This window comes from Erinaceus europaeus, chromosome 4, assembly GCF_950295315.1.
Source record: "Erinaceus europaeus chromosome 4, mEriEur2.1, whole genome shotgun sequence".
Taxonomy (NCBI): domain Eukaryota; kingdom Metazoa; phylum Chordata; class Mammalia; order Eulipotyphla; family Erinaceidae; genus Erinaceus; species Erinaceus europaeus.
The window spans coordinates 74794922-74822283 of record NC_080165.1 but is presented as its reverse complement, the minus strand read 5'-3'; the positions used below and the strand labels follow the sequence as shown (position 1 = coordinate 74822283).

The 27362-nt window shown below is 40.0% G+C and overlaps 1 protein-coding gene across 3 annotated transcripts in view; it reads left to right on the top strand.

Annotated features, from left to right (window-relative positions):
* Positions 1-2394: 2394 nt before the first annotated feature.
* Positions 2395-27362, top strand: part of SMAP1 (small ArfGAP 1) — a 129732-nt gene continuing 104764 nt past the window's right edge. For 2 of the 3 annotated variants that reach the window (XM_060189991.1, XM_007529038.3), the window contains exon 1: positions 2397-2841. In XM_060189991.1, coding sequence (XP_060045974.1) covers positions 2724-2841 — 118 coding nt within the window. In that variant the 5' untranslated portion in view covers positions 2397-2723. Of the gene's footprint in view, positions 2842-27362 lie in introns of all 3 variants that reach the window. The other variant, XM_007529037.3, reaches the window with a different exon arrangement.

Genomic DNA, 27362 nt, shown 5'->3' with positions numbered 1-27362 from the left:
TGGTCTTTTTCCCCAACCTCCCCCCCTTTTTTTTGGGTATAGACAGAAAGAAGGACAAACACAAATAGAGAAGGAGAGAGAGAGACATCTGTAGCACTGCTTCACCTCTTGGGAAGCTTCCGCCCTGCAGATGGAGACCATTGAACCTGGGTCCTTGTGCATGGTCTGTACACTCTACCAGGTGCGCTGCCACCTGTTCATGAAAAAGGAACACTTAGCACTAGTGGTGAAATTAAATTGGCCCTGCCCCTATGTTCCTCTTTCTCCTCTCTCTGCGGGTCCTTATGGAGCTGGAATTCAGAGCCCTCTTATCCTTTTCCTCCTATAAATTCTCCCTCACAGGGAGTATGGATCAAAATTGTTTTTGGGCTGTATAATGTAGGAGTTCTGGCTTCTGTAATTGCTTTTCTGCTGGACTTGGGCGTTAGCAGGTCAAACCATCCCCCCAGTCTGTTTCTATCTTTCCCTAGTTGAGTAGAGCTTCGGAGAGGTGATGTTCCAGGATATATTGGTGAGCTCATCTGCCCAGAGAAGAGACAACTATCTTGTAAAACATCATTTCCTCAATAAAAAAATAAAAGTGTCGGGCAGGGGTAGATAGCATAATGGTTATGCAAATAGACTATCATGCCTGAGGCTCAGATGTCCCAGGTTCAGTCCCCTGCACCACCATAAGCCAGAGCTGAGCAGTACTCTGGTGTTTCTCTCTGTGTCTTTCCCTCTCTGCATCTCTCTCAAAAATTAAAATAAATAAAATATAAAAAAGTGTCTATCTTCTTAATTTTCTTTTCCTACTATCAATAGCTGTTATTATTTTTTAATTATTTATTTATTTTTTTGCCTCCAGGGTTATCGCTGGGGCTTGGTGCCTGCACTACGAATCCACTGCTCCTGGAGGCCATTTTTTCCCATTTTGTTGCCCTGGTTATTATTGTCATTGTAGCCATCACTGTTGTTGTTGCCAGATAGGATAGAAAGAAATTGAGAGGGGGGGGAAGACAAGGAGGGGGAGAGAAAGACAAGACACCTGCAGACCAGCTTCTCTGCTTGTGAAGCGAGCCCTTCCCCCCCTCCCCGCCCGCAAGTGGGGGGCCGGGGGCTCCAACCAGGATCCTTGCACAGGTCCTTGTGAGCTATTACTATTTTTAGTAAGAGAAAAGTACATGATTCTGTCATAGGCAATGCTGAGGATAAAATCCAAGGTCTTAAGACATGCACTCTACAGCTGACCTACCTTCCCCTATTCTTACATCATTTTTATAGTTTTTTAAATTAATAAAATGATACTGCTGAATTTTTTGCTCCCTAGTTACACTTTCCATTATAGAACAAAGTCAAGTCTTATTATTAACTCTTTTATTAGACTTTGGAGCTAGACTGCTTTAGATTTATATCTCAGCTCCACTAAGTAGTTTTGTAATCTGGTAAATTATTCTTTTATGTTTCACTGTCTTCCTTTATTTAATAACAAATATCACTGGGTCTTTGAATTGGGCTAAAAGAGTAAGTAGTTCACGAGATTGTTGCCAAATCAAAAATGACCTAGGAAGTCGTTTCCTAGTCTCTGTTGAAGCAGGCTCTTGTTCTGTTGGTGGGATATTTTCCCCATAAACTCCCATGAGTTTGAAAAGGACCTTGTTAAAGGACCTATAGGTGAAGGTTATGGAGAAAGGGGCAAGCAAGATATGCTAATGCGTTTCAGGAGGATCAAACAGTTTCTGTAGGAGGAATCTACAGAGATTTGAAAATGCAGTTTGATTTTATTGCCCGCTTCCCTAGTTGCTTGTAATTTCTAAGGTTGCATTTATGTCTTACTTTTCTCCATGATTGGCTTCACTGGTACAGGGGAGAGTTGGTGGACTGCCTCTGGCTGTTAAGGACCTCATGGTTTTATCTCAAGTGGTCAATTTGGTTTTGGGTGAAGCTGGTTGCAGGTGAGAGCCAATCTGTATGTCATTTCTTAAGTAAATTCGGGCAATTCTCAACACCTGAAGTACACGGCCGGTCTTCAAGTAGTTTCTAATAGCACAAAGTAATTGATATGTTAGTTAAATATGTCACTATCAGACTATTTCTCTCTCCCCAATTTTTTTTTACTACATGTGTCTTTAGCGTCTAGGCTAGTGCTTCAAAATTCAGGCGAATAATATCAATCTCTTATTTCTGCACTTCGAAAACTGTCTGCAAAAGCAAAGGTAAGAAACTGAAAGCAGAAAGCCGCCTTCATGTCAAAAGTCTTCCTTTACAGTCGCCCCCACCCCACCATGGTCTCACATTCCCATCTCAAAAATGGGGAAGCTCACAGCGGGCAACCAGAGGAAGTTTCCTGCAATAACCTTGGGAAAAGAGCCTCGGGGAGGAAAGCCGGTTGGCCAGCATCCCGGGAAGTCCGGCGCATGCGCAGCGCGCCTGGGTTCCTTCCTGCGGCGCTACCCGGAAGCCCCGGTCCCGTCCGTCTTCCCCTCCCCCCCTCGCCGGCTCGGGCGGTGCGTGCGGGGCCGCCGGCGAGGAGGCGGGACACGTCGGCGCTGACACCACGGCCGCCGCTCCTCCAGTTCCAGCTGCCGTCGCCGCCGTTGCGCCGCCCCGCCGCCGCTGCTTCCTGGGGCTGAGTCCGCCCGCCGTACCCGCCGCGCCAGGTGCTTCCCCAGCGGGTCTCCCGCCCGCGTCCGCCGCAGCCGCTGTCCCCCAGCTGCCCCCGGGCTCGTCGACCCGCTGCCGCGATGGCGACGCGCTCTTGCCGGGAGAAAGCTCAGAAGCTGAACGAGCAGCACCAGCTCATCCTGTCCAAGCTGTTGCGGGAGGAGGACAACAAGTACTGCGCCGACTGCGAGGCCAAAGGTAAGGCGGGCGTCGCCGTCCGCCCAGCTCGGGGCCTTCAGTGGCCGGTGGGTGGCTGGGTGGGTGACCTTCCCGTCGCCGCGACGCTCGGGCCCGGAGTGGGCGCCGCGGCCGTGCCCCGCCCGAGTCTGAGCCCGAACCCGAGCCCGAGCCGCCCCTCGGCGCGGTGGGAGGCAGCGAGCCGGTGCCCCGGGCGCGGGCTCCGGCCCCCGCGTCCGCCTTCCGGCCGGGGCTCCGCGGCGCCCGCGGTTCTCAGACTGGCCCGGGGTCCGAGCGGGGCCGAGCGCGGCGCCTGGACTGTTCACGGGGTCAAGGGCCGCGCTCCTCGCCAGGGTCACAGGCTGCTCCGGGGGTCGCACCACCCCTGGCTCCCCGGGTCGCGACTCTCCCCCGCGGCTGCCGCGCTCTGGGCTCTGGAGCTCAGGTGACCCAGGCGGGAGGAGCTCTACCGGCTTGCTCACCTGACAGCTTTTGTACCGAGCCTTTTTTTTAAATTCTATTTTTGCCTGTGTTTTCTGGGAAAGTATAGTGGTCTTTTTTGGTGTAAGGGGGTCTGTGATAATAGTGCTAACAGTGTGGTGTCTTTCCTTTTTTTCTTTTTGGTCTCTAAATCTTAGACTGATGAAGAATTTTATTACACGAGGCCTATGTTTCTAAAGTGTTTAATACTTATATTTTTCTAACCAGCTGGTTTAGGAGAATGTATGAACACTGGGAGTGCATTTTAAAGATCCAAAAATGGAAAGGAAAAAAAAGGCCTGCACTCATACCCTAATTTTAGGTTATGCTGTTGGAGGGCTTCTGCTTCAGCAGAAATGCACTAGTTTTATAGCTCATGTGTTTTGGGTTTAGGGGTCTGATTTGTTTTTAATGTCTTACAGGTAACTTCTTGAGAGAAAAAAAATTTTTTTAAATACATTCTCTCATGGTTAGGGAAAGATTTAGTTTATTTGTAAATAGATTCACTTTTTTTAATTCGGTGAGAAATAGGTAGTTCTCCAAATAATGAGTTTCTCAGACTTTGGAAATGGCATTTCAGGTTTCAGTTTTGTTTGACCTAGACTTTCCTGAAGCTTTGCTTTCTTCCTCAATACTAAATGAGTCATGTTTCAGTAGGCTGGTAATTTTAGTAAGTCACACAGAATCTGTAAATTACTTCACTACCATAATTATGGATTATTGAAAAATCATGTGGGTGTATAGTAACTAGACTAGTTAAGGAAACAAAGCACTCTTCAATGTAACCTGACTGAGCCAGTCACATAACCTGTGTAACGTTTAGGTAATGAATTTAAAATGCTCAGTTACTGTAGTGGTATTTGTCGGATAATGATTACGTGTGCAGGTTTCTGGGGATTTTGTTCTGTATTAGTAAGGTTCAGTACACTAGACATACATTGAAAGATGGACATTTAAATGGTAGGTAGCTATGACCACCGTATCACCGACATGGCAAAAAAAAAAATGGATCTTTTAAAAGGTTAGAAAAATAAAGGAGCTGAGATAACATTTAAATTTTCAAATGATTTTTTTTATTATCTTTATTTATTGGATAGAAACAGACAGAAATTGAGAGGGAAGGGGGAGTTAGGGAGAGAGATACCTGCAATATTGCTTCACCACTCACAAAGCTTTCCCCCTGCAGGTTGGGACTGTGGGCTTGAACCATGGTCCTTGGACATTGTTAAGTGTGCTCAACCAGGTGTGCCACCACCCATCCCCCTTTATTATTTTTAATATATTTTTATTTGCTTATTATGGACACAGAGAAATTGAGGGGGGGGTAAGGAGGGGAGGCACCTGCAACACTGTTTGCCCATTAATGAAACTTACCCCCATTCAGGAGGAGATGAAGGGCTTGAACCCAGGTCCTTGAGCATTGTAATGTGTGCTCAACCAGGTGTGCCACCACCTGGCCCCAGGAGCTGAGGTTTTGTAGTATGATGTTGAGTAATAAGTAACCTGCTTAGAGACCCTAGTTAATCTATTTATTAAAAATTGAGTAATTCTCAAAATAACATTTGGAGAAGTTAAATTTCATTATATATAGAAATAACTGTAAACTATTTTTTGTTTAAATTTCTTTCCTCTAGTCTATTGAAAATCAGTTTTTTGCTGTTTCATAAGATAATTTGTAGGTTTTTGTTGTCACCAAGATGTTACTGTTCTAGACTGACTTTCAGGTAGAAAGAGAGAGACTAAGCCAGAGAAAGAGAGAGACCATAGCGCAGAAGCTTCCCCTGCTGCCATAGTACTCCATGTGCTGTACCTGGGACTCAACTACATCAGTTGTGTGGCAAAGCAGATACCCTCCCAGGTGAGCTATCTCACTGACCCAGTTTATTTTAAAATTAAAATTATTAAAAAAATTAACTTATCACATGTAACATTTTCATTAATACTTACAGAGGTGGACAGAGAATAATCATGCATTTCTCAAATTAGGACAAAAACTTACTTTTTTTGACATGAGTAGCAAAAAGTATTTATTTGCTATTTCTATTGTTCCTGAAGCCATTAGATAATATTACTACTACTACTATATATGGAAATATATGTGTATATATTATTATATATATATGTTTAACTAGAGCACTGCTGTGCTTTGGCTTACTGTAGTGCTGGAGATTGAACCTGGAACCTCTGAGCCTCAGGCGAGCCTCAGGCATGAAAGTCTTTTTGTATAACTACAGTGCTGTCACCTCAGTCCAGTAACATTAAATACATGCCTTCGTTTCTTTTTTGTTTTTGCTTATACTTTTGTTTGTGGATTTTGTTTTTGAGAGTGGAGAAAGTGGTTAAAATAGTGTCCAGAGTTCTAGTGTGCAGCCTGCAATGAAGAACGTGAATTCTTGGCATAATTTTAGAATGATCTTTTCTTTTTTCCTTATTGGTATTAAGTCTGGAATAATAATAAAATGATCTTCACAATTATTTCACTGCTATATCTGGATCTTTCAGGAAGAAATGTTAAGAGTTAAGATCTCTGTGATTATGTTTGACTTGATTTCACAAATCTGGCATAATGAGCAGATAGTGAAATTACAAATGTTTTGTAAAATTTAGGAGTCTTTGGTATGATTAAACCTTTTTGTGGAGCTTAGAGAGCTTGTTACATGATTTTGGATCTGTTGTTTATAACATAAGCTAGTAAATATATGTAGTGAAAATCTTATTAAATGTACTTTTGAATGACTTTATAAGACTTATTCTGCAGATCAGTTATTATTAGAGATTCCATACTGTGTATATTCTGTTCGCTACCTGTAAGCTGCATTCAAGCTTTTCATATATTTTGAAGCTATTCCCTATTTAATTCAATTTTCTTTCTTTCAAAAGTGCCTTCCCTATTACTCTGTGAGAATATAAATCAAAACAATAGGGTTGGGACTTAGCCATTTGTTGCATTCCAATAGTTGGCAAAGGTATGCCAATTGGATTTGTACATTTTCTTACTGAGACAGTACTTTGTGTTTTCCTAAATTGACAGTATTTAGGTGGTAAGAAAGGAAAGGATGGTATAGGTGCCAGTTTCCTGCTTTTGATCAGACTCTTAGAAAATTTATTGAGCAACTGGAGAATAAGAACAATCAGATGGAGCTGCACTTCTTTTCTCTGACCTCATTTGTGACTGTGGGAGTTTAAAGCAATTCTCTAGATTATTAGGTGGCCACAGTTGGTGGAACAGTGAGGATTTAGAGCCATTTGCCAATTTAAAAGTTTAGTGTAACATAACTGAGTCTGAACATGGGTAAGTTGGTATGAAAATGTGTTTCGGGCTCAATAAGTTTTGTGGTAGTCAAGAACAGGGGTTTTGAACCTTAAGCATTATTTTATTGTCTGGTTTTGAGATGTTTATGTCCTTGTTTATCACCACCTTTTTTTTTTTTGTTTTGTTTTGGTTTTGTTGGTCTTGACTTAAGAGGATACTACTTAAGTAGTATATTGGATTATGAAACTGAAAATGCCTGAAAAGTTTAGAGGCTGATTTTTAAAAAATCTTTATTTATTTGATAGAGACAGCCAGAAATTGAGAGGAAGAGGGAAAGACACCTGTAGCACTGCTTTAGCACTTGCAAAGTTTTCCCCTGCAGATTGGGATCAGGGGCTTGAACCTGGACTCTTGTACATTGTAACATGTGTGCTCAACCAGGTGTGCTACCACCTACCACCTGTCTCTGATGCTGCACTTTTTCCCTCCTTTTATTGGGGGTCTAATGGCTTATAGTCATCAGTAAAATACAGTTATTTGTAAATGTGTAACATTTCTTAGTTTTCCACATAACAGTTCAGCCCCTTCTAGGTTTTCCTCTGCCATCATGTTCCTGGACTTTTACTTTGGTGCACAGTACAATCTTTTACTTTACACCAAACAAGTCCAAGTTCTGCTTTGTGTTTTCTTATTTTTCTATCTTTAAAAAATTTTTTTATTGGGGGATTAATGATTTACAGTTGACAATAAAATAACAATAGTTTGTACATGCATAACATTTCCCAGTTTTCCACATAACAGTCCCCCCCCATCCTCTTCTGCCATCATGATCCAAGACCTGATCCCTCCTTCTACCCCGGAGTCTTTTACTTTGGTGCAATACACCCACTCAGTCCAAGTTCTGCTTAGTGTTTTTCCTTATGGTTGTTTTCTTACTTTTCAACTTTTTTTTTTTTTATTAGTGACTTAATAATGATCACCAAGATTTTGGGATAAGAAGGGTACAATTCATACAGTTCCCACCACCAGAGTGTCATATCCCATGCCCTACATTGGAAAGTTCTCTATATCTCTGGGAGTATGGACCAAAGATCTCTATGGGAGTACAGAAGGTAGAAAAGATCTGACTTCTGTAATTGCTTCTCCACTGGACATGGGAGTTGACAGTCAATCCATTACCCAAGCCTGTTTCTTTCTTTCCCTATTGGGGCAGGGCTCTGGGGAGGTGGGGTTCCAGGACACATTGGTGAGTAGTCCTCTGTTCAGGGAAGTCAGGTTGGCGTCACGGTAGTATTTTTTAACGTCTGTCCAAGTGAGGTCATCCCATATTCACCCTTCTCTTTTCTGACTTATCTCAATGTGATTCCTTCAAGCTCCATCCAAGCTGAGGTGAAGAAAGTGAAATCACCATTTGTTAATAGCTGAGTAGCATTCCATTGTGTATCTGTACCACAACTTTCTCAGCTACTCATCTATTGTTGGGTACCAGGGTTTCTTTTAGATAACGTTATGGGTATAACTAATTGAGGCTGCTTTTTTTTTTTTTTTTTTTTTTTAGTGAATAAAGATAATGTGTTATAACAGTGCTTGATGAAGTAGTTTCCCCTCTCCACTTCTGGGACACTGTGCCCCTTGTACTCTGTTGTCCACTGATTGCTTTCACAGTTTCTAGAATGCTTCCTCAAGTCCTTTGCATATGTTGTTCCTTCTTTTTTTAAAAAAATTTACTTATTTTCTTATTCCCTTTTGTTGCCCTTGCTTTATTGTTCTAGTTATTATTGTTGTCGTTGTTGTTGGAAAGGACAGAGAGAAATGGAGAGAGGAGGGGAAGACAGAGGGGTAGAGAAAGATAGACACCTGCAGACTTGTTTCACCGCTTGTGAAGCAACTCCCCTGCAGGTGAGGAGCTGGGGCCTCGAACTGGGATCCTTATGCTGGTCCTTCTGCGCTTAATCCACTGCACTACCAGTGGACTCCCCGTTGTTCCTTCTTCTTAGGAAGCTCTTTAACAATCTTTTTTGATCTGATTAATTTTACTTATTTTCCTGTTCCTGCTTAATTATCTCTTCAAGGGAAATGCTTCTCCCAGATTAAGTTAGGCTTCTACTTTATTTTTTTTAATATTTATTTTCCCTTTTGTTGCCCCTTTTTTTTATTGTTGTTGTAGTTATTGTTATTGATGTCATCGTTAGATAGGGCAGAGAGAAATGGAGAGAGGAGGGGAAGACGGGGAGAGAAAGATGAGAAATGAGAGAAGAGGGGAAGACAGAGAGGGAGAGAGAAAGGTAGACACCTGCAGACCTGTTTAATTGCTTGTGAATCGACTCCTCTGCAGGTGGGGAGCTGGGGATCCTCCAGCAAGGATTTTTCCGCCGGTCTTTGCGCTTAGCGCCATGTGCGCTTAACCTGCTGCGCTACCGCCTGACTCCTAGGCTTTTATTTCTGTATGTAAGGCACACCATCACTCTTTTCACTTTTTTTTTTAACCACATTGTAATTACATATTTGGATAATTATTGCTGCATCTGTATCTCTGTGGGTTTACAGCTGTTAGAAGAGACCTTGTTTGTCCTGTTTGGGGGTGTATTGGTACAATGGGTGAAAGGTGGTAGGTAAATATAACTCAGCAAGTATCTTTTGAATGAGTGCATGAATGTGAGTGAACACAGTGGTGATGGCATGCATCAACATGAGAACATGAGAACACACACACACACACACACAAATACACACAAACACGGGCATGTGGAAGTGAATCTGTTGGAAAAGGTTTACGAAAGTCTCATTTGAGGCAGGTACTAAAAGGAAATGTGGGTTTTAGCCAGATGGTGAAGGAATTAAAGGACATAGTGTATCTGTGCACACAAAAATACAGGTAGGTACATGTAAAGATAAGATGTTTTCACATGACCTTTTCAGAGAGATTTATTCTTTAGAAGATAAGATTTGGTTTTGGCAGGTCTGAGAAAGAAATGAAATGCTGCAACCATTCAGTGTCTCTTAGACATTTTTGTATTTTGTCCTAAATGTAGGAAGATGACCTTTGTTGTACTTGTGCATTTCACATGGAAAAAAGAAAAAAATCAACAGACCATCTTGCCTTCAGGGGAATCTTTTAACTTTTCAAAAAATAGAAATGTGAGGGTTCTGGGAGATGTTCAGCAGTAGAGCATAAGACTTGCATGAAGCCTTGGTTTGATATTCAATACCTATTCAGTACCACGTATACCAGAACTGAGCAGTGCTTTTTTTTTTTTTTTTCCATTTTTTTCTCTCTCTCAGAAAAACACACACACACACACACACACACACACACACACACACACACGGCAGAGAGAAAGAGACATAGCACCAAAGTTTTCTTCAGTGTGGTTGGGGCCTGGCACAAACCTGGGTTGAACACATGACAAGGTAGCACACTATCCAAGTGAGCTATTTGTCCAGCCCAAAATAAATCCTTTTTTTAATTTATTTTTTTATTTGATAGGACAGAGAGGAATTGATAGGGGGAGGGGAGGTAGAGAGGGAGCTATACCTGCAGTACTGCTTCACCACTCATGAAGTGTCTCTCCTGCAGGTGAGGAATAGGGGCTTGAAACTGGATCCTTGTACATGGTAACATGTATACTCAACTTGGTGTGTTACTGCCTGGCCTCCAAATAAATAAATCTTTTAAAATATTTTATTTATCTTGTTTTAACGACCCCTTCCCCTATAGCACGGCTCAGCTCTGGTTTATAGTGGTGCTGGGAATGGGACCTCAGAGCTTCAGGCATGAAAGTTTTTTGTTTTGTTTTTTACATAGTCATTATGCTGCCTTCTCAGCCCCAAATAAATAAATCTTAAAAGTAGACACATGAAGTGGAATTTTAGGAGTCTACTACAGGCAGTAAGGACAGGGTGTTTTTTATGTGATATTTGGGAATTTTGTGTGAACCTACTTTAAGCAGATTCATACATTTAAGAGGTCCCAGGTTCACTTCCCAGCACCACCAGTAGTCAAAGTTGAACAGTGCTTTGGTCAAGAAGCAAAAACAACCCTACTTCATACTATAGATAAAATAAAGTACACCTCAGGGAACTGGCATTTATGACAATGGGGGATTAATGTTTTACAGTCGACAGTAAATATAATAATTTGTACATGCATAACATTTCTTAGTTTTCCACATAACAATACAACCCCCTCTAGTTCCTCTGCCATCAAGTTCCAGGACCTGAACTCTCTCCCCTACTTATTCTTTTCTTTATAGAGGGTGCAGCACCACACCTGCAGCACCACTCCACTGCTTGTGAAACTTATCCTCTGCAGATGGGCTTGACCCTGAGTCCTCGTGGTAACATACGTGCTCTACTGGGTGTGCCAACACCTGACCCCAGTGAATGTCATCTTAATGCTTGGTGTATAAGTTACATCTTTTTCATACTTTTGCTGCTAATAATAATGATACTAATTTTTCTACCAGATGAATTTAACTATTTCCCCCCCTATTCCTTAACAGCAGATCAAAGAAATTTGGAACCCATTTTGTTTAAGTTCTCTTAGCAGATTTCCAAATCTGAATGTGTTCTTGGAGTCCTCTTAAATTAGTTGACAGTAGGGAGTCAGGCAGTAGCACAGCGGGTTAAGCACATGTGGCACAAAGCACAAGGACCAGTGTAAGGATCCCGATTCGAGCCCCAGCTCCCAACCTGCAGGGGAGTCACTTCACAGGTGGTGAAGCAGGTCTGCGGTGTCTATCTTTCTCTCCCCCTCTCTTTTTATCACCTACATCCTATTGTGTTTTTTTCCCCAAGAATTTTAAGTACATTTTAAAATTTACAAATTTTTAGATGTAAGTTATTAGTGTTAAATTTTATCCAAATATTAGATAGACACTTTCTCTTATTTGTAATATTAATTCCTTTTGTATTTCCACTAACTTATTGTCTTAATAGGTGAATGTCACTGGCCTTTTTCTGCAATTACTTCCCCAATATTGTCAGATTTAAGAAAGGGAACTCCCAACAGTTAGCCCTGGGAAAGGTAAATTCCAGGTTCATCCAACTGTAGTGTCTTGTCCCATTAAAGGAGAGCAGCAGGACTGATAAGATCTGTGCTGTTCACTGTACCAACAAGGTTCACTAAAAGTCTGAGACTTAATGACAAGGAGCATCTCCCACCCCTGTCAATACTTTATCATATTACTAAAAGCAACTGCTTTTACCCAGTACTGTTTGTGTAGTTACCAAGAAAAAAATTACTACTAAAGGACAAAAGATACTGAGTTTCTTCAACTTTACAATATACCTTTTATCAAATATTTGGTAATAGACTGTCACCCCGTAGCCTATGCGATCTAAAGTTAAGAAAAGCTTCAAATGAGTTATTGCAAAGACAGTGTGATTAAGAATTAATTAAATTAGCTATTAGATCTACTGTGGTAAGATCCTAATCATTTTAGGGTGCTGGATTTAAAAAGACCTTATCATGAGCTATTTTGGTGTTGTTTAAAAAGCATTTGAAACGTAATATTTTATTTTTAAAAAATATTTATTTATTTATTATTGGATAGAGACAAGAGAAATTGAGAGGGGAGGGGAAGATAGGGATAGAGACAGAGAGACAACTTCAGACCTGCTTCACCACTCATGAAGCTTTCCCTCTGCAGGTGGGGACCAGGGGTTTGAACCCAGGTCCTTGAGTACTGTAATGTGTGTGCTTAACTAGGTCCACCACCATGTGGCCCCATATTTTCTTAATTTACTTCTGAGTTTTCCTGTTTTTCAAGGACACACTGAAAAGAGCTGCAACTATACCATGAAAACAAATCAACTTCTCATTACTAATCACAGATTTTATACAGGTGTTAAAGAAATAGTTATTTCACAAATATTTCTGAGCACCTATTATGTGTGAGGGGAAACATTGCCACTTGCACAAAGAGACTCTTGTGTTTGTGTTTGAGGCTCCAGTGTCCCAGGTTCAATTCCCTGCACCACCATGAACCAGAGTTAAGCAGTGCTCTGGTAATAAAATAAATACTTGGGCGGGGGCAGATAGCATAATGATTATGCAAAGCGACTGTCATTCTGAAACTAGAGTCTCAGGTTCAATCTCCTGCACCACCGTAAGCCAGAGCTGAGCAGCGCTGGTAAAAAACAAGCAAGAAAACATCGACACTTGCCATATGAATTGAAGTTGTATAAGGGATATGAAACTTTAGTCCAAGGTTGTCTTCTGTTACATATAAAATTATATTGTACTATGCATTATTATTCCTAGTTATTGTAGGGGCTAGAACCAGAATTAGAATCAGCTAGTTCACTAGCATAGGACATTGAGGTTTTTTTTTTTCCCTCATCAGAAGACACAGAAGTCTTGTTCCCCATGATTCTGTCTGTTCCAGACTCATTTTCTTTTCTGTCTGCACTCAACTTTTGTCAATCTCATCTAGTTTCCTTTTTTTTAGCTATTAACTCTTAAGTTGATAACTCCCTGATACGTATCTTCAGACCAAAAAACTTCAAAAGAACTTCAGTTATATCTGATTGTACATGACTGTTCATTCAGTAACTTCAGATTAAAATGTCTTATTGAATTCTTCCTGGACAGTCTTTTCCATCTTATTCTCCCCTTCTGCCCAAAGCTTTGGAATTGCCCTCATATTCACTCCAGTGGTTTCCTAACTGATCTCCAGCTCTTATTCTTACCCATTATAGTTTGCTGTAGTACAGTAGCTCCAGTGATTTTTTAAAAAAATATTTATTTATTCCCTTTTGTTGCCCTTGTTTTTTATTGTTGTAGTTATTACTGTTACTGATGTTGTCATTGTTGGATAGGACAGAGAGAAATAGAGGAGGGGAAGACAGGGAGAGAAAGACAGACACCTGCAGACCTGCTTCACTGCCTGTGAAGTGACTCCCCTGCAGGTGGGGAGCTGGGGGCTCCAACCGGCATCCTTAGGCTGGTCCTTGCGCTTTGCGCCACTTGCACTTAACCCGCCGCCCTACCGCCCGACTCCCGAGCTCCAGTGATTTTTAAAAAATCTAGTCAGAGGACTGAGATGTGCTTGGTTGTGTGCGTAAGGTACCATGTGCAAGGACCAGGATTCAAGTCCCTTTCCTCTACCTACAGAGGGGAAGCTTCACAAACAGTAAAGCAATACTGCAGATGTCTCTTTTTCTCTCCTTTTATGCCTCCTGTTCACCTCTCAATTTCTCTGTGTCCTATCTAATAAGGTAAATATTAAGATAAAAAATATAAATAAGGGTTTAACTAAAAACAAAAAAACAATAAAAAAAAACCCCAGTGCAATCAGATCAGTTGATGCCATTGTTACCCCTGAAAGCCTCCAATATTTTGTCTGTTAGAGTAAAAACCAAAGCCCTATTAGTGGTTCAGTGTTAGTCTTTCTTGTTTTTAATATATTCAAATATATCTTCACACATGTATTCTCTCTGCCTGTTTTGTATTTGCACCCATATATGTGATATTTGATGAGCGCTACTATGGTGATTTTTCTTTATGAAAAAGGTGATCCCACCCAATATTCTCCTAATTTTTAATCTCTCACTTAAGTTGAGACTTCATTCAAGTATAATGTGTACTTGATTTTGCTTAATGCCTCCCTTTCCAAAATAAGGATTTTTTGGGGGTGGTCATTTTTGTTCACCTAGAATATATCCTGGCACATGTGTGCCCAGTAAACATTTGTTGGATGAATAAATGACTGAGGAAGAGAAGCATGTAGGATACCACAATACTGCCAGTTTAAGACATCTACAAAAGATCAATATCCACAATATGATCAGTATATAAAAACTAATCTCAGTGGCCTTTGAAATATTTCATAAATTAAGTATCCAATATTTGATAAGGGTTACTATCTCTGGTGAGTTACTTTCTGAAAAATACAGTCCCATCCAATATTCTTGTAATTTTTTTTTTAGCTTCAGTAAAACTGTTGAATGTCCAATTATAAAAGTGGTTAAGTTTAAATACTGCAGTCATGTCTCTCTTTTGTATGTTTAAGTTGTGGTTATCTTAGTATGATTTTGGCATAGAAAATAGTATTCTAGGTGTATCAACAAATGCTTTAGTACTTACTAAAAATTAGCTACTTAGGATATTTCTGTAAAGAGCCAAGAGTAAGCTAGGCTGAGTTTTCAATAATATTATAATAATATTCAGTTTATAGCAGAACTGCCAGGGAGCCATTATTCCTGAAACTGGCATGGAGTTTAAGGAAAACACCACTAGCTGTAGGGGGATTGGAAAGGTACAGCTGCTTTATAGTATGTCTAAGCTGATAATGATGTCCTAGAAAACATTATTTGTGTAAAAATCTTTTCTTTGTTCAAGAAACGAGACTAGACATCCATCATCATCTTGCAGAAAATAGACACAAAGGGCAGTAAGATAGCTTGCAGTTTTTTTTCCCCATCCAACTTGGGTTTCACTGGGGCTTCATGCCTATATGATTCCACCACTCCTGGAGGAAACCTTCTCCCTTATCCCTATAGTGGGTGAAGGACTGAGGGAGACAGAGACAGAAACCTCCAGTACTATTTCACTACTTGTGAGGCTTCCTCTTTGTGCAGTGCTCCTATGTGCTGGTGGGTGCCTCAGATACCAGTCCTCAGGCATGACAAAGTGTGTGCTCTCCCAGGTCAGTTGTCTTCTGTCCCCCTCACGTCACCTCAATTTTGCTTTCAGTGCATCTAAATGGTGGGAACATATTTTCATTCAGAACTTCACAAAGTGATTAGAGAAATAGAGTATTTTAGCTTTCTATTCTCTAAAGTAGAGGAAAAGCACAACATAAATAGGTTACAATAGAAGTTGTTTGATCATATCAATAACAATAACATCTACATCTTACTTGGTTGCATCAGAAGGAGTGAAAGAGCCTTTTTTTTTTTTTTTTGGTCTCCACATCTTTTGTTCTTTGTCTCTTTGGAATCTTGTTGCCTGCTTTTTTTTTTTTTTTTTTTAAGATTTAAAAAACTTAAAATTTGGGAGTCGGGCTGTAGTGCAGCGGGTTAAGCGCAGGTGGTGCAAAGCACAAGGACTGGCATAAGGATCCCGGTTCGAGCCCCGGCTCCCCACCTGCAGGGGAGTCGCTTCACAGGCGGTGAAGCAGGTCTGCAGGTGTCTGTCTTTCTCTCCTCCTCTCTGTCTTCCCCTCCTCTCTCCATTTCTCTCTGTCCTATCCAACAACAACAACAACAATAATAACTACAACAATAAAACAACAAGGGCAACAAAGGGAATAAATAAAATAAATATTAAAAAAAAGAAAAAAAAACTTAAAATTTATTTTTGAATAGACAGATTTTGAGGTGAGAGGGAGATGTAGAGGGAGAGAGAAAGACACTCACCCACAGTATAGTTTCACTGCTCGTGAGTCTTTTACCCAGTAGGCGGGGTACAGGGACTTGAATCTGGGCCCTTGTGTGGACTCAACCAGGTACATCACCACTCAGCTGCCAGCCTGCTTCTTTCTTTACAAATTTCCTTTCCCATACCTCACTAGTTGCTAAGTTTTTGTGGCCTATTTGGTCTTTTCTTTTTTATTATCTTTGTTTATTGGGTAGAGACAGCCAGAAATTGGGAGAAAGGAGGAGGTAGAGAGGGAGCAAGACAGAGACTCCTGCAGCTCTGCTTCACCATTTGTGAAGCTTTTCCCACTACAGGTGGGGACTGGAGGCTTGAACCTGGGTATTGCACATTGTAACATGTGCTCAACCAAGTGTGTCACCACCTGGCCCCTTTGGTTTTCTTTAGATGCCCCCCTTTCTTCCCTTTGCTGAGGCTTTACCACTTTGGGCTGACTTTTTTCAGGAAAGGTGGGTGGGAGCAGAGACAGGCAGATATAGACGAGGGGAAAAAACACTGCCTCCTAAGTGGTTTTGGCTGTGCTCAAACCTGGTTGTGTGCATGGCAAAACCGGTGCATTAGGCAGGGGAGCGCTATGTCTTTTTAGGTCATAATCCAGGTTTATATCTAAAAATTGGCACGTTCTTTGAGAAGAAAATTAGACGTATAGTTAATTTGTTAATGCAAGAATTAGAGGGAAATTGATTAAAAAAACTGATAAAAGTGTTTAGTTTTGGGTAACAGAAAAAGAACATTAGGTTCTGAGAAAGGTAAGAGGGACCTGAAATGTGAGGGATCAATCAGATTATTAAGTCATTTACTGAGAACAAAGTAGAGTACAGTAGGGAAAATAAAACTTATTCTCTGCATGGAGAATTTGCTAGTAGTAATTTATCTATGAAAGGTGTATGTTGAGATATACCACATTGATGTCTATTTAGTCTGTATAGCTAGGAATGTTGGGACTAGTTTACTTTCTTGCCACAAATGTAAAGACTGATCCTCTGCAAGTAACCAGTCACTGAATGTTCATATTTTGGAAATATTTCCTTGATATGATTGGTGAAAATCATATCACACTACTTTATTTTACATTTTCTTGATACTCTAAAAAGTGAACATTTTTAATATGCACATCAGTCATTTCTATTATTTCATGATTTGTCCCTTTATTTTGGGGGTGATGGTGCTGTCTTTTTGCACTTTCTCTTGACAAATCATTGGGTTGCTATACATAAATCTAGGCAAAATTTCATTCCTGTAATGGTGATGGGGACACATATTTTATAAAGTAGTAAATAAGTCATGGTTAAGTATATAGAACAGATTTTTACCTTCTGATCTATACTTTATATAACTATGAAACTACGGAAAAGAGTAGTGCAAATATTCAGAGTTATGGAACTTAGGGGAAAGTGAAAATCACCGAGTGGGAGTTGAGTCAGGTGTTTTGCTTGGCTCTGGACTGGAGCTTTGCGTCTGTGGGATTCTACTGCTCCAGCAAACTTAGCAATTTTTATTTATTTATTTTTCAGATAGCAAGTGAAAGAGAAGAAGAAATAGAAGAGCAAGGAGAGATACCACAGTACTGCTTTACTCCTTGTGAAGCTTCTCTTTTGAATAGTGTTCTAGTGTGGTGGCCAAAAGCTAAACCCAGGTTATTGCACCTTAGTTGAGGTCAGAGTAAGCTCACTCCAGTCTCCTGGAAAGGCTTTTAATTTTAAATTCATTTGTTTGGAAATGTTTGCTAAGTCATGGAGTTGGCTAGACACTTTTTTAGAGAAAGAAGAATGTGTGTGAAAGAGGTACATATACACAATGGAGCACTATGCAGCTATTAAAAATGATGAGGTTATCTCCTTTGCCATATTGTGATCAGAACTTGAAGGCATCATGTTGAGTGAGACAAGCCAGAAATAGAAAGATTAATACTGAATAATCTCACTTTTAGGTGGAATTTAAGAACAAAGGACAGTAAGGAAAAACATAAGGTAAAACTTGGACTATGTATGGTGTATTGCATCAAAGCAAAGGACTCTGGGGAGGGAAGGTAAGGGACAGAATGAAGGGACATTGAGACCTTGTTGTGTCTCCTAGACATCAATCAAGGGGAGATGAGAGGTTGCACTTATGTGTTAAAAGAATATACTTTTAATGGGGCCAGGTGGTGGCGCACTGGTTAGCATACATGTTACAGTGCGCAAGGACCCAGGTTCTAGTCTCTGGTCCCCACCTGCGGGTGGAAAGTTTCAGGAGTGGTGAAGCAGTGCTGCAGGTGTCTCTCTGTCTCTCTCCCTCTCTACCCCCACCATTCCCTCTCAATTTCTGGCTGTCTATCCAGTAAATAAAGAAAAAAATTTTTTTTTTCACCTCTCAATCTATGTCTATCTGCCTACTATTTGAGGAATAAAATGGAAGAAGGTAGAGTTTTATCTTATAAAAATAAAACTCTTCTATATAAAAAAAAGAAAAATGAATATACTGTTAACCATCAACCCAACCCCAAACCCCAATAAAATTAAAACAAACAAACAAACAAAAAAAGTAACCATGTTGTCCAGGAGGTACACAGTGGACGAAGCAGTAGACTAATGTTTGAGGTGCTGAGTTCAGTCCCTAGCAGCACATGTACCAGAGTGATATCTGGTTTTTCCTTTCTCTTCCTGTCTTTCTCATTAATAAATAAGTTAAACTTAAAAAAAAATAACACTGAAACTTCCTTTAATGTGGTGTGGAGTGAGTTTGAACTTGGGTGACACACAGGACAAAGCACACAGTCCAAGTGAGCTATTTCACTGGCCCTAATTAGACACTTACAGATCTGAGGGTTGATGACAGACTAACTAGGGTGGGAGACAACAGTAGGAGGTGGAACCTTTGAAGGAGCTACTAACTATGGGCCTGGGATACATCAGAGACAGAGTAGAGAAGCCTGAGGAGGAGGAAATTCTAAGAACGGGGAGAAGGACCATAGAAGAATTAAATATAATAGGATGGTAAAAGGGACTGGAAAGAGGCATTTAGATTTGGTAGACATTAAAACTGTCTTCTGAATGATTAAGAAAAAGATTCTGTGGTTAAGTCATATCAGACTTAATATACAGAGTCAATTTTCTACCTGCAGTGAAAATCAGCAGTTTCTTTTTTTTTCTCAGTTAATTTATTTTACTTTATTTTTTTAAATTTATTTTTTATTTAAGAAAGGATAAATTAACAAAACCATAGGGTAGGAGGGGTACAACTCCACACAATTACCACCACCCAATCTCCATATCCCCTCCCTTCCCCTGATAGCTTTCCCATTCTCTATCCCTCTGGGAGCATGGACCCAGGGTTGTGGGTTGCAGAAGGTGGAAGGTCTGGCTTTTGTAATTGCTTCCCAGCTGAACATGGACGTTGACTGGTTGGTCCATACTCCCAGTCTGCCTCTCTCTTTCCCTAGTAGGGTGGGTCTCTGGGGAAGCAGAGCTCCAGTACACATTTGTGGGGTCTTCAGTCTAGGGAAGCCTGGCCGGCATCCTGATGGCATCTGGAACCTGGTGGTTGAAAAGAGAGAGAACATACAAAGCCAAACAAATTGTTGAGCAATCATGGACCCAAAGCTTGGAATAGTGGAGAGGAAGTGTTAGGGGGGTACTCACTGCAAACTCTAGTGTACTTCTGCTTTCAGGTATATATTTTGCACTAGTTTATGGATACTAGTGCAAAATATATATGTGTGAACATATGCTCTCTCTCACAGAACCTGGTGTATATCTAGGTTTTGGGACTTTGTTAGAAAGTGAACCACCTGGGATGGAATTAGAGAATACTATGAAAGGAAAGGTCTCACCCGAGTAATGAAGCTGAAGGGTTGTCATTCCACACCTAAAGTCTCTGGACACAGTCTGAGCTGAAGCATGTTGAGGTGGCAATCGTTGCGTTGATTAGGTTGTGATCGGCAGATGCAATATTATTTGATATGGATTGGGAGAGGCATGCGGGAAAGTGGGCCCTATCCTAAGGTTCCAGGATTGGGGGAAATACAGGCTCTATAGTGGAGATGTGAGGTTCCTGCTGTCTTAGGGTACAAAAAGACAATGGGTAGTTACTGTTATCATCACATTATTTGGTAATTGGGTTAACTTTGAAAAGTCCTTTTGTTAGGGTTTGCTGTATAGTACCCAGTATCTTGTATATAGCTGTTTGTATGTCTCGAAGTTTTTAAAACACAGTCTTTTTAATATATAGGTTGTGTATTTGATATGCGGACTCTCTCAAAAGCCTAGACCAAGTAGATTAGAAGCAACCAATGGCACAGCTACATACAAGATACTGGGTACTGTACAGCAAACCCTAACAAAATGACTTTTCAGCAGTGTTTCTTAAGCATGTTCATGCCGTTTCTCAAGTAAATCTTTGCTATTTTATTTTAAAACTTTGAAAAATTACACTATTTGTTTTGTTTTCCATGTTTGGTTTTCCAACAAATGCTTTATTGTCCTATGGAATTCTGGTAACATTGATACTCTATATGGAAAACTGTTTAGAATTCATTTTGTAGCCCAGGGCATTTTGTTTAGTCTGTGTAACTTAATGTGGAAATGGTTCGTTTGACTTTTTTTTTGGTCAGGATGTTTTTTTTTTTGGGGGGGGGAGTTGTTTATTTTGTTAAAGAGATTATAGTTCTTGTATAAGCTGATAAAATTAACAAAAACTGGTTCTTGAGTAGACTTGTCAATATATTAAAAAAATACATTTCTTTTTAACACTTTTTTTGGCCTCCACTTGTTGGGGTTTGGTGCTGGCACTATGAATCTGCCATTTCTGGTGGCTATCTTTTCCATATATATATATATATATATATATATATATATATATATATATATGAAAAAATATGTATCTTAGATAGGACAGAGAGAAATTGATGTGAGACAGAGAGGGAGTAAAAATTAGACTTGTGTAGACATTCTTCACTGCTCGTGACGAATACTCCCTGCAGGTGGGGAGCAGGGACTCGAATTCGGGTCCATGCGCATGTCCTAGTACAGTGTGCATATAACCTTAGGGTTCGCTGCTGCTCATCCCCCTTACCACATTTTTATCTCTGCTGTAATTCTCTTTAAGTTAATACACTTTTTTTTTATTCAATACAATAGAAGATGTGAAATCGGTATGCAGTTTTTTAAACCTATTATCTTCCCTCTGCTGGTGAAAAAGCATTACTGCTATCATTAGATCTAGAATTTCTCTGTATGAAAGGTACTTGAATGATAATTTCAATTTTATTAAGAATGACCTTAGTGGACTCAGAGAAATAGCTCACCAGGTAGGACATGTGCTTTGACACATGTGGCTTAGGTTCCAGCCCTGGCACCACACACAAGAAAGATGCTATCACTGCGGGGTCCCTTTTCGGTCTACATTTCCTTCCTTCTTCATCTGAATGAAAAAGTGATTTGAGATCAGTGAAATTGAGAATGCTCTTAAGTCTGGGAAAATACACTTTTTTTTGAAAGGAATATAATCTCTCTCGAGCATCCTGCACAATGAATCATCCTACTCAAAAGGCTCTTAAGGTCGTGTGAGAAATAACTGACCAGCTACTCGGATTCTTATTTTTACTTTGTGTGCTAGTATTTTTTTTCCCCCTGACAATTCCTAAGTTCTGGATCTCTGTGTTCAATATGGTAATCACTAGCCATAGGCAGGTGTCGGGGTTCCTCGGTGGAAACGAGGCAAGAGCTAGTTCGCTAAAGAGGTCTTCTAGCTTACCGTGGCAGCGGACGGTTCACAAACCTCTCTAGGGTACCGTTGCAGGGAACGGAACATCTTTATTGACTCAGTTACAAGTTTACAAGGGGGTAGCTGTGCAGGGGAAGTAGCCAGGTGGCCAATGAGGTCAATATCTCCTTATAAAGGAAAAGAGGGCAAGGCAATGAGAAGGTGTGGATGGTGATGTAGGAACGGGGGAAATAGAAATATAAGGAAGGCAAAGCCCACCAGAAGGGGGGAGGAGTGGGTGATGCGGCGAGGCTGATAGGAAGGTTGGAATTCCCCCATGTACTGTGGCCGCATCTCGCTGGACCACAAAGCTGGCATGTCAAGGGGAGTCTGATAGATGAGCTTCGGGGTGTAACCGTCCATGCTCAAACACACGTTAGACCCACAGGCAGGTATTTAATGAAAGTTAAATATTCAGTTCATTAGTCCCACTAGCCGTTTCTGTGGCTTAATATAAATATATAAAGTGTATGTATGTAAAAAATGTATATTTGTAAGGAGTAGTTAGTTCAGTTTAAAGGCTTTCTGGTTTTTTCTTTACTTTTTTCTTTTTCTTTTTTCCCTCCAGAGTTATTGCTGGCGTTCAGTGCCTGTGCTATGAATCCACTGCTCTTGGCATCCTTTCCCCCCCTTTTTTTTTGCTTTACCTGGTGAGCTATTTTTTGGCTCATTTTTAAGTTCTTGGTTTTGTAGGTTTATTGTTTTAAAAATAACATTTTTGCAATAATTTCTTTAAATTCTTTTTTCTGTCATCTTCCTTTCCTAATTTAAGGGTTACAGTTCTAAACAGGCTGCTGAAATTGTTGGCTCTTCCCCCCAACACACACACCTTTTGGGAGAAGGGTCTTTGTGTTTCGTTTTTGAATAGTTGCTATGATTTCTCTTTAGATTCTGAGAGAGAGAGAGAGAGAGAGAGAGAGAGAGAGAGAGAGAAGTGTGGGGGGAGGGAGAAGGGAGAGAGATGGGGCTGGGTGGTGTTGCATCTAGTTGAGCTCACATGTTGCAGTGCACAAGGACTTGAGTTCAAGCCGCTGTTTCCCACTTGAAGAAAGGGGAAAGCCTTGCAAGTGGTGAAGCAGTGCTGCAGGCGTCTGTCTTTCTCCCTGTCTACCCCCTTCCTTTCAATTTCTGGTTGTCTCTATCCTATAAATAAATAAATAAATAACGTGGTGTGTGTGTGCGAGTGTGTGTGTGTGTGTAGTTAGGGCCTCATAAACATACTTGCTCAATTCATCTGTTTCTTGACGAACTTTCTTTCTGATAGAATAAGAAAGGGAAAAAGTAACCTTTATTTTTATGTATAATCTAGCTTAGTGGGTGGTGGTTTTGTTTGTTTCATTCTTTTCTCTTTGTTATGTTTTGAACTAAACCGTGGCTCAGCTCTGGTTTATGTGTACTGGAGCTTTACAAATAAAAAAGGTTTTTCTTTTTTTTTTCTTAAATTATTTATTTATTCCCTTTAGTTGCCCTTGTTTTTATTGTTGTAGTTTATGTTATTATTGATGTCACTGTTGTTGAATAGGACAGGGAGAAATGGGGAGGGGAGAGAGAGACACCTGCAGACCTGCTTCACCGCTTGTGAAGCAACTCCCCTGCAGGTGGGGAGCCGGGGGCTCGAACTGGGGTCCTTATGCCAGTCCTTGTGCTTTGCGTTACCTGCGTTTAACCTGCTGCACTACAGCCTGACTCCCAATAATTTTTTCTTTTAATCTTATATATTTCAGTTTGTATTAGTAGCAGTTTATTTTGTGATATATATTTCCATTCCATGCCTATTAAAGCTTGAAGTCAGAGACCATGCTTTTAATATCCTTGTGTGTTTGTTTTGGGGATCAGTTTCAGTTAATCTCCTCTTTATAGACTGTATTTTCCTGTCTCTGGCATATGTGATAACTTTTTATTTGATCCTAGAAATAGTGAATTTTGCATGTTTCTGCAACAGTAGGGCAAATTCAGTGTCTCTTTACATCTTGATTAGATACTCCTTCCTTCTCTTTTCTGCTTCCCTTCCTCCCTTTCTTAATCTATAAATCATCTCTCACAGAGAGGAACAGAGGAGACATTAAAGCACTACTCCAACATCTGTACTTTTGTCTTGCTGCTCTTTTCATGTAGGATCAAATACAAGGTGTTTCATGTAAGGCATCTTCTCTACCGCTGAATCATCTCCTATAACCTCCTGTGCTCTTTGGATAAAGTAATAATATTTAAATTTATTTAGAATATCTGTCTTCATGTAATCCTTGGAGTTACAACACAATATATGAGAAAGCACAGAACTTTTGATGTTGCTGCTATTGAGACACTGCTCCAGTATCTGCAACATTCAAGCTTGACTAGGCTCACAGAAAGATACAAACCAGTTAATCCACTAAATCAGTTCTCCCCATTCTCTGAAGACTAATTCAATATATAGAGGAAATCTTGTGTAATGTGCTTTTCATATAAATTTGAGGTTACTTTACTGGCTGCTGATGTCACAGATTATTTTTTTCCAAGTTACAATACTTGATTATACTTTATACCAGGCTATTAAAACTGTCCTTGTTTCAAAGATTATCTCATTCTATTTTGTACTGCTGAAAACATCTGTTTATATAATTATAGCTTGCTATTTTCACAGTGGTACACATTCATGTTAAAAATGCAAACAAGGCTAATATATTTCACAGCAATATTAATTTTTTTTTGTATTATCTTTATTTACTGGACAGAGACTGCCAGAAATCGAGAAGGATGGGGGAGATAGAGAGAGGTAGATACCTGCCAACCTTGCTTCAACACTCATGAAGCTTTCCCCCTGCATTTGGGAACTGGGGTCTTGAACCTCACTGTAATGTGGGCTTGCACTCACTGTAATGTGGGCGCTTAACCAGGTGCACCACTACCCAGGTCCTCCAATATATTTTAAATTGGTATATCCATTTTTCATTGGCTTATTACTGATATCAAGGACATTAAATAGGCTTATCTCCATTTTTTGTGAACAGGAAAGACGAAGTTGTTCAATTCTGTAGATATTTAAGAATATCACTGAAGTAATGTTTCTCCTTTCCCTGTATCAGTTACAATAGACAGATACACTAAGTATTTCATTTTGTTTTTATTTCATGCTGAAAGTTGGCATATTAATTGAGCTGGCATCTAAAAATGGTGGAGAAGAAAAAGCAGTGAAATAATTAAACAGGTACAAATTCCAAAGAAGTTGAGTATTTATTGCTTATATGAATTGTAAAGATGTGATTTTAACCATTGGTTTTGCAAAACTGTTCAGTGTTGCTAAATATGGAAACCAAAATGTTATCTGCTTACCATTTATAATGTCTTCCAGTTATTTTTTTTTAACTTCTTTATTGGGGAATTAATGTTTTACATTAATGTTTTACATTCGACAGTAAATACAATAGTTTGTACATGCATGACATTTCCCAGTTTTCCATATAACGGTACAACCCCCACTAGGTCCTCTGTCATACTTTTTGGACCTGTGCTCCCCCCACCCCCATAGTCTTTTACTTTGGTGCAATATACTAATTCCAGTTCAGGTTCTGCTTGTGTTTTCTCTTCTGATCTTGTTTTTCAACTTCTGCCTGAGAGTCAGATCATCCCATAGTCATCCTTTTGTATCTGACTTATTTCACTTAACAAGATTTTTTCAAGCTCCATTCAAGATGGGCTGAAAATGGTGAAGTCACCATTTTTAATAGCTGAGTAGTATTCCATTGTGTATATATACCACAATATACACTCAGCCACTCATCTGTTGTTGGACACCTGGGTTGCTTCCAGGTTTTGGCTATTACAAATTGTGCTGCTAAGAACATATGTGTACACAGATCTTTTTGGATGGGTGTGTTGGGTTCCTTAGGATATATCCCCAGGAGAGAAATTGCAGGATTGTAGGGTAGATCCATTTCTAGCCTTCTGAGAGTTCTCTGGACTGTTGTTGTTTTCATGTGGTGACTGTCACAGGTCACACACAAGATCTGCCCACATGTGTGCCTGGTTTTTGTCTGTTATTCTGTTATTCTCTCTATTTGAAACTCTTCCCAGATAAGTTTCTTGGTTTAGGGCTGTTCAAGTGCCATCTAATATGATTATAGTTAAAATCGTTACCCTGGGGGCTGGGCAGTGATGCATATAGTTGACTACACCTGTTAACAATGTGCAATGACTCCAGTTTAAGCCACCTACAGGGAAGAAGCTTGATGGCTAGATGAGTGGTGAAGCAGTGCTGCAGGTGTCTCTCTCTCTCTTCTATTTCCACTTTATCTCTCAGTTTTTCTCTGTCCTACCCCCCGCCCCCCCAAAAAAAGAGAACCTAGAGGGGGTTAGATTGTGAAAACTGAGAAATGTTACACACATACAAGCTACTGTATTTTATTGTTCACTGTAAACCATTAATTACCCCATAAAATAAAAAGAGAAAAATGTATTTATGTGAATACCAACCTATCTTTCCCTGAACACTTCCTAGTCTCTTTAACTGGTCATTTTCTTTTTTTTTTTTTCTTTCACACTTTTTTTTTTTTTAACAGCTTGATGTCTTATTCATTATATACTTTGTCGGTCGTGCTTCACTGGAATATATAGTCCATTAGAGCAGGGACTTTATCTCTTTTATTTTCCTACTGGGGCCTGGGTGTGGTACACCAGGCAGCATACAAATTACCATGCACAAGGACCCATGTTCAAGTCCCTAGTCCCCACTCTGGTGGGAGGAGCTTCATGAGTTTTGGTGCAGTGCTGCAGGTGTCTTTCTCCCTGTCTTGTCTCCCCTTTCAATCTCACTGTCTTTATTAAAAAAAAAAAGAGAGAGAAATGAAAACCTCACCTGCTGGGGAGTTGGGGGGATTCATCATAAGTGGTAAAGAAGTGCTTCAGGTATGTCTCTTTATCTCTCCCCTCTTTCAACTTTTCTGATTTTATCTAAAATAAAATACATTTTAAAAAAGGCCACTGTGAGTAGTGCAGACATTGTGTGTAATAACCCTTGTGGTGATGTGCATGGATGGGATGAGAGGGGGGCCGGTGGAGAAGGAAAGAATTCTTGGTACATAATAAACATTCAGCACTTCAAAAACCAGTCAGTGAATGAGTAGATGAACAGTTTTCAAAATACTTTCTACTCATTCATACCGCATTTATTTTTTCAAGGCTCACTTCATAGTTATACTGCTTTCATGAATGTAGGTTTCTCCAACTATTTTACAGTCAACTCAAAATGGACTTTTTCTCCTTTGATCTCTTGGCATCTTCATGCCAATATGAGACAGAATTTTTTATTACATTTAATTGTACTTGATTAGAACAGGCTGCAAAATGGAAATCTGAAATGTTCAAGGAGTGATAGGATGGCCTTGTCAGTAAATAGGATAAGATATATAGTCTCTTTGTGCTAGGTAAGATACTGAATTTTTATAAAATGTTTTGTTGGTGATTTAATGACGGTTTATAGGATTTCAGGTTTAGTGCTCTACACCATACCCATAAGCAAATTTCTGTGAGTCCCCCCTCTCCCCAGCCACCATAATGCTCATAAAATTTGAGATAATCTGTGATCATTGGCATTTTTTTTGTAAGTTCATCTGCTTCAGTTCCTTATATTCCATATATGAACTAAACCATCTGGTAGGTGTCTTTTACTTCCTTAATTTCTTTACTAAACAGTCACCTCTAGTTCTA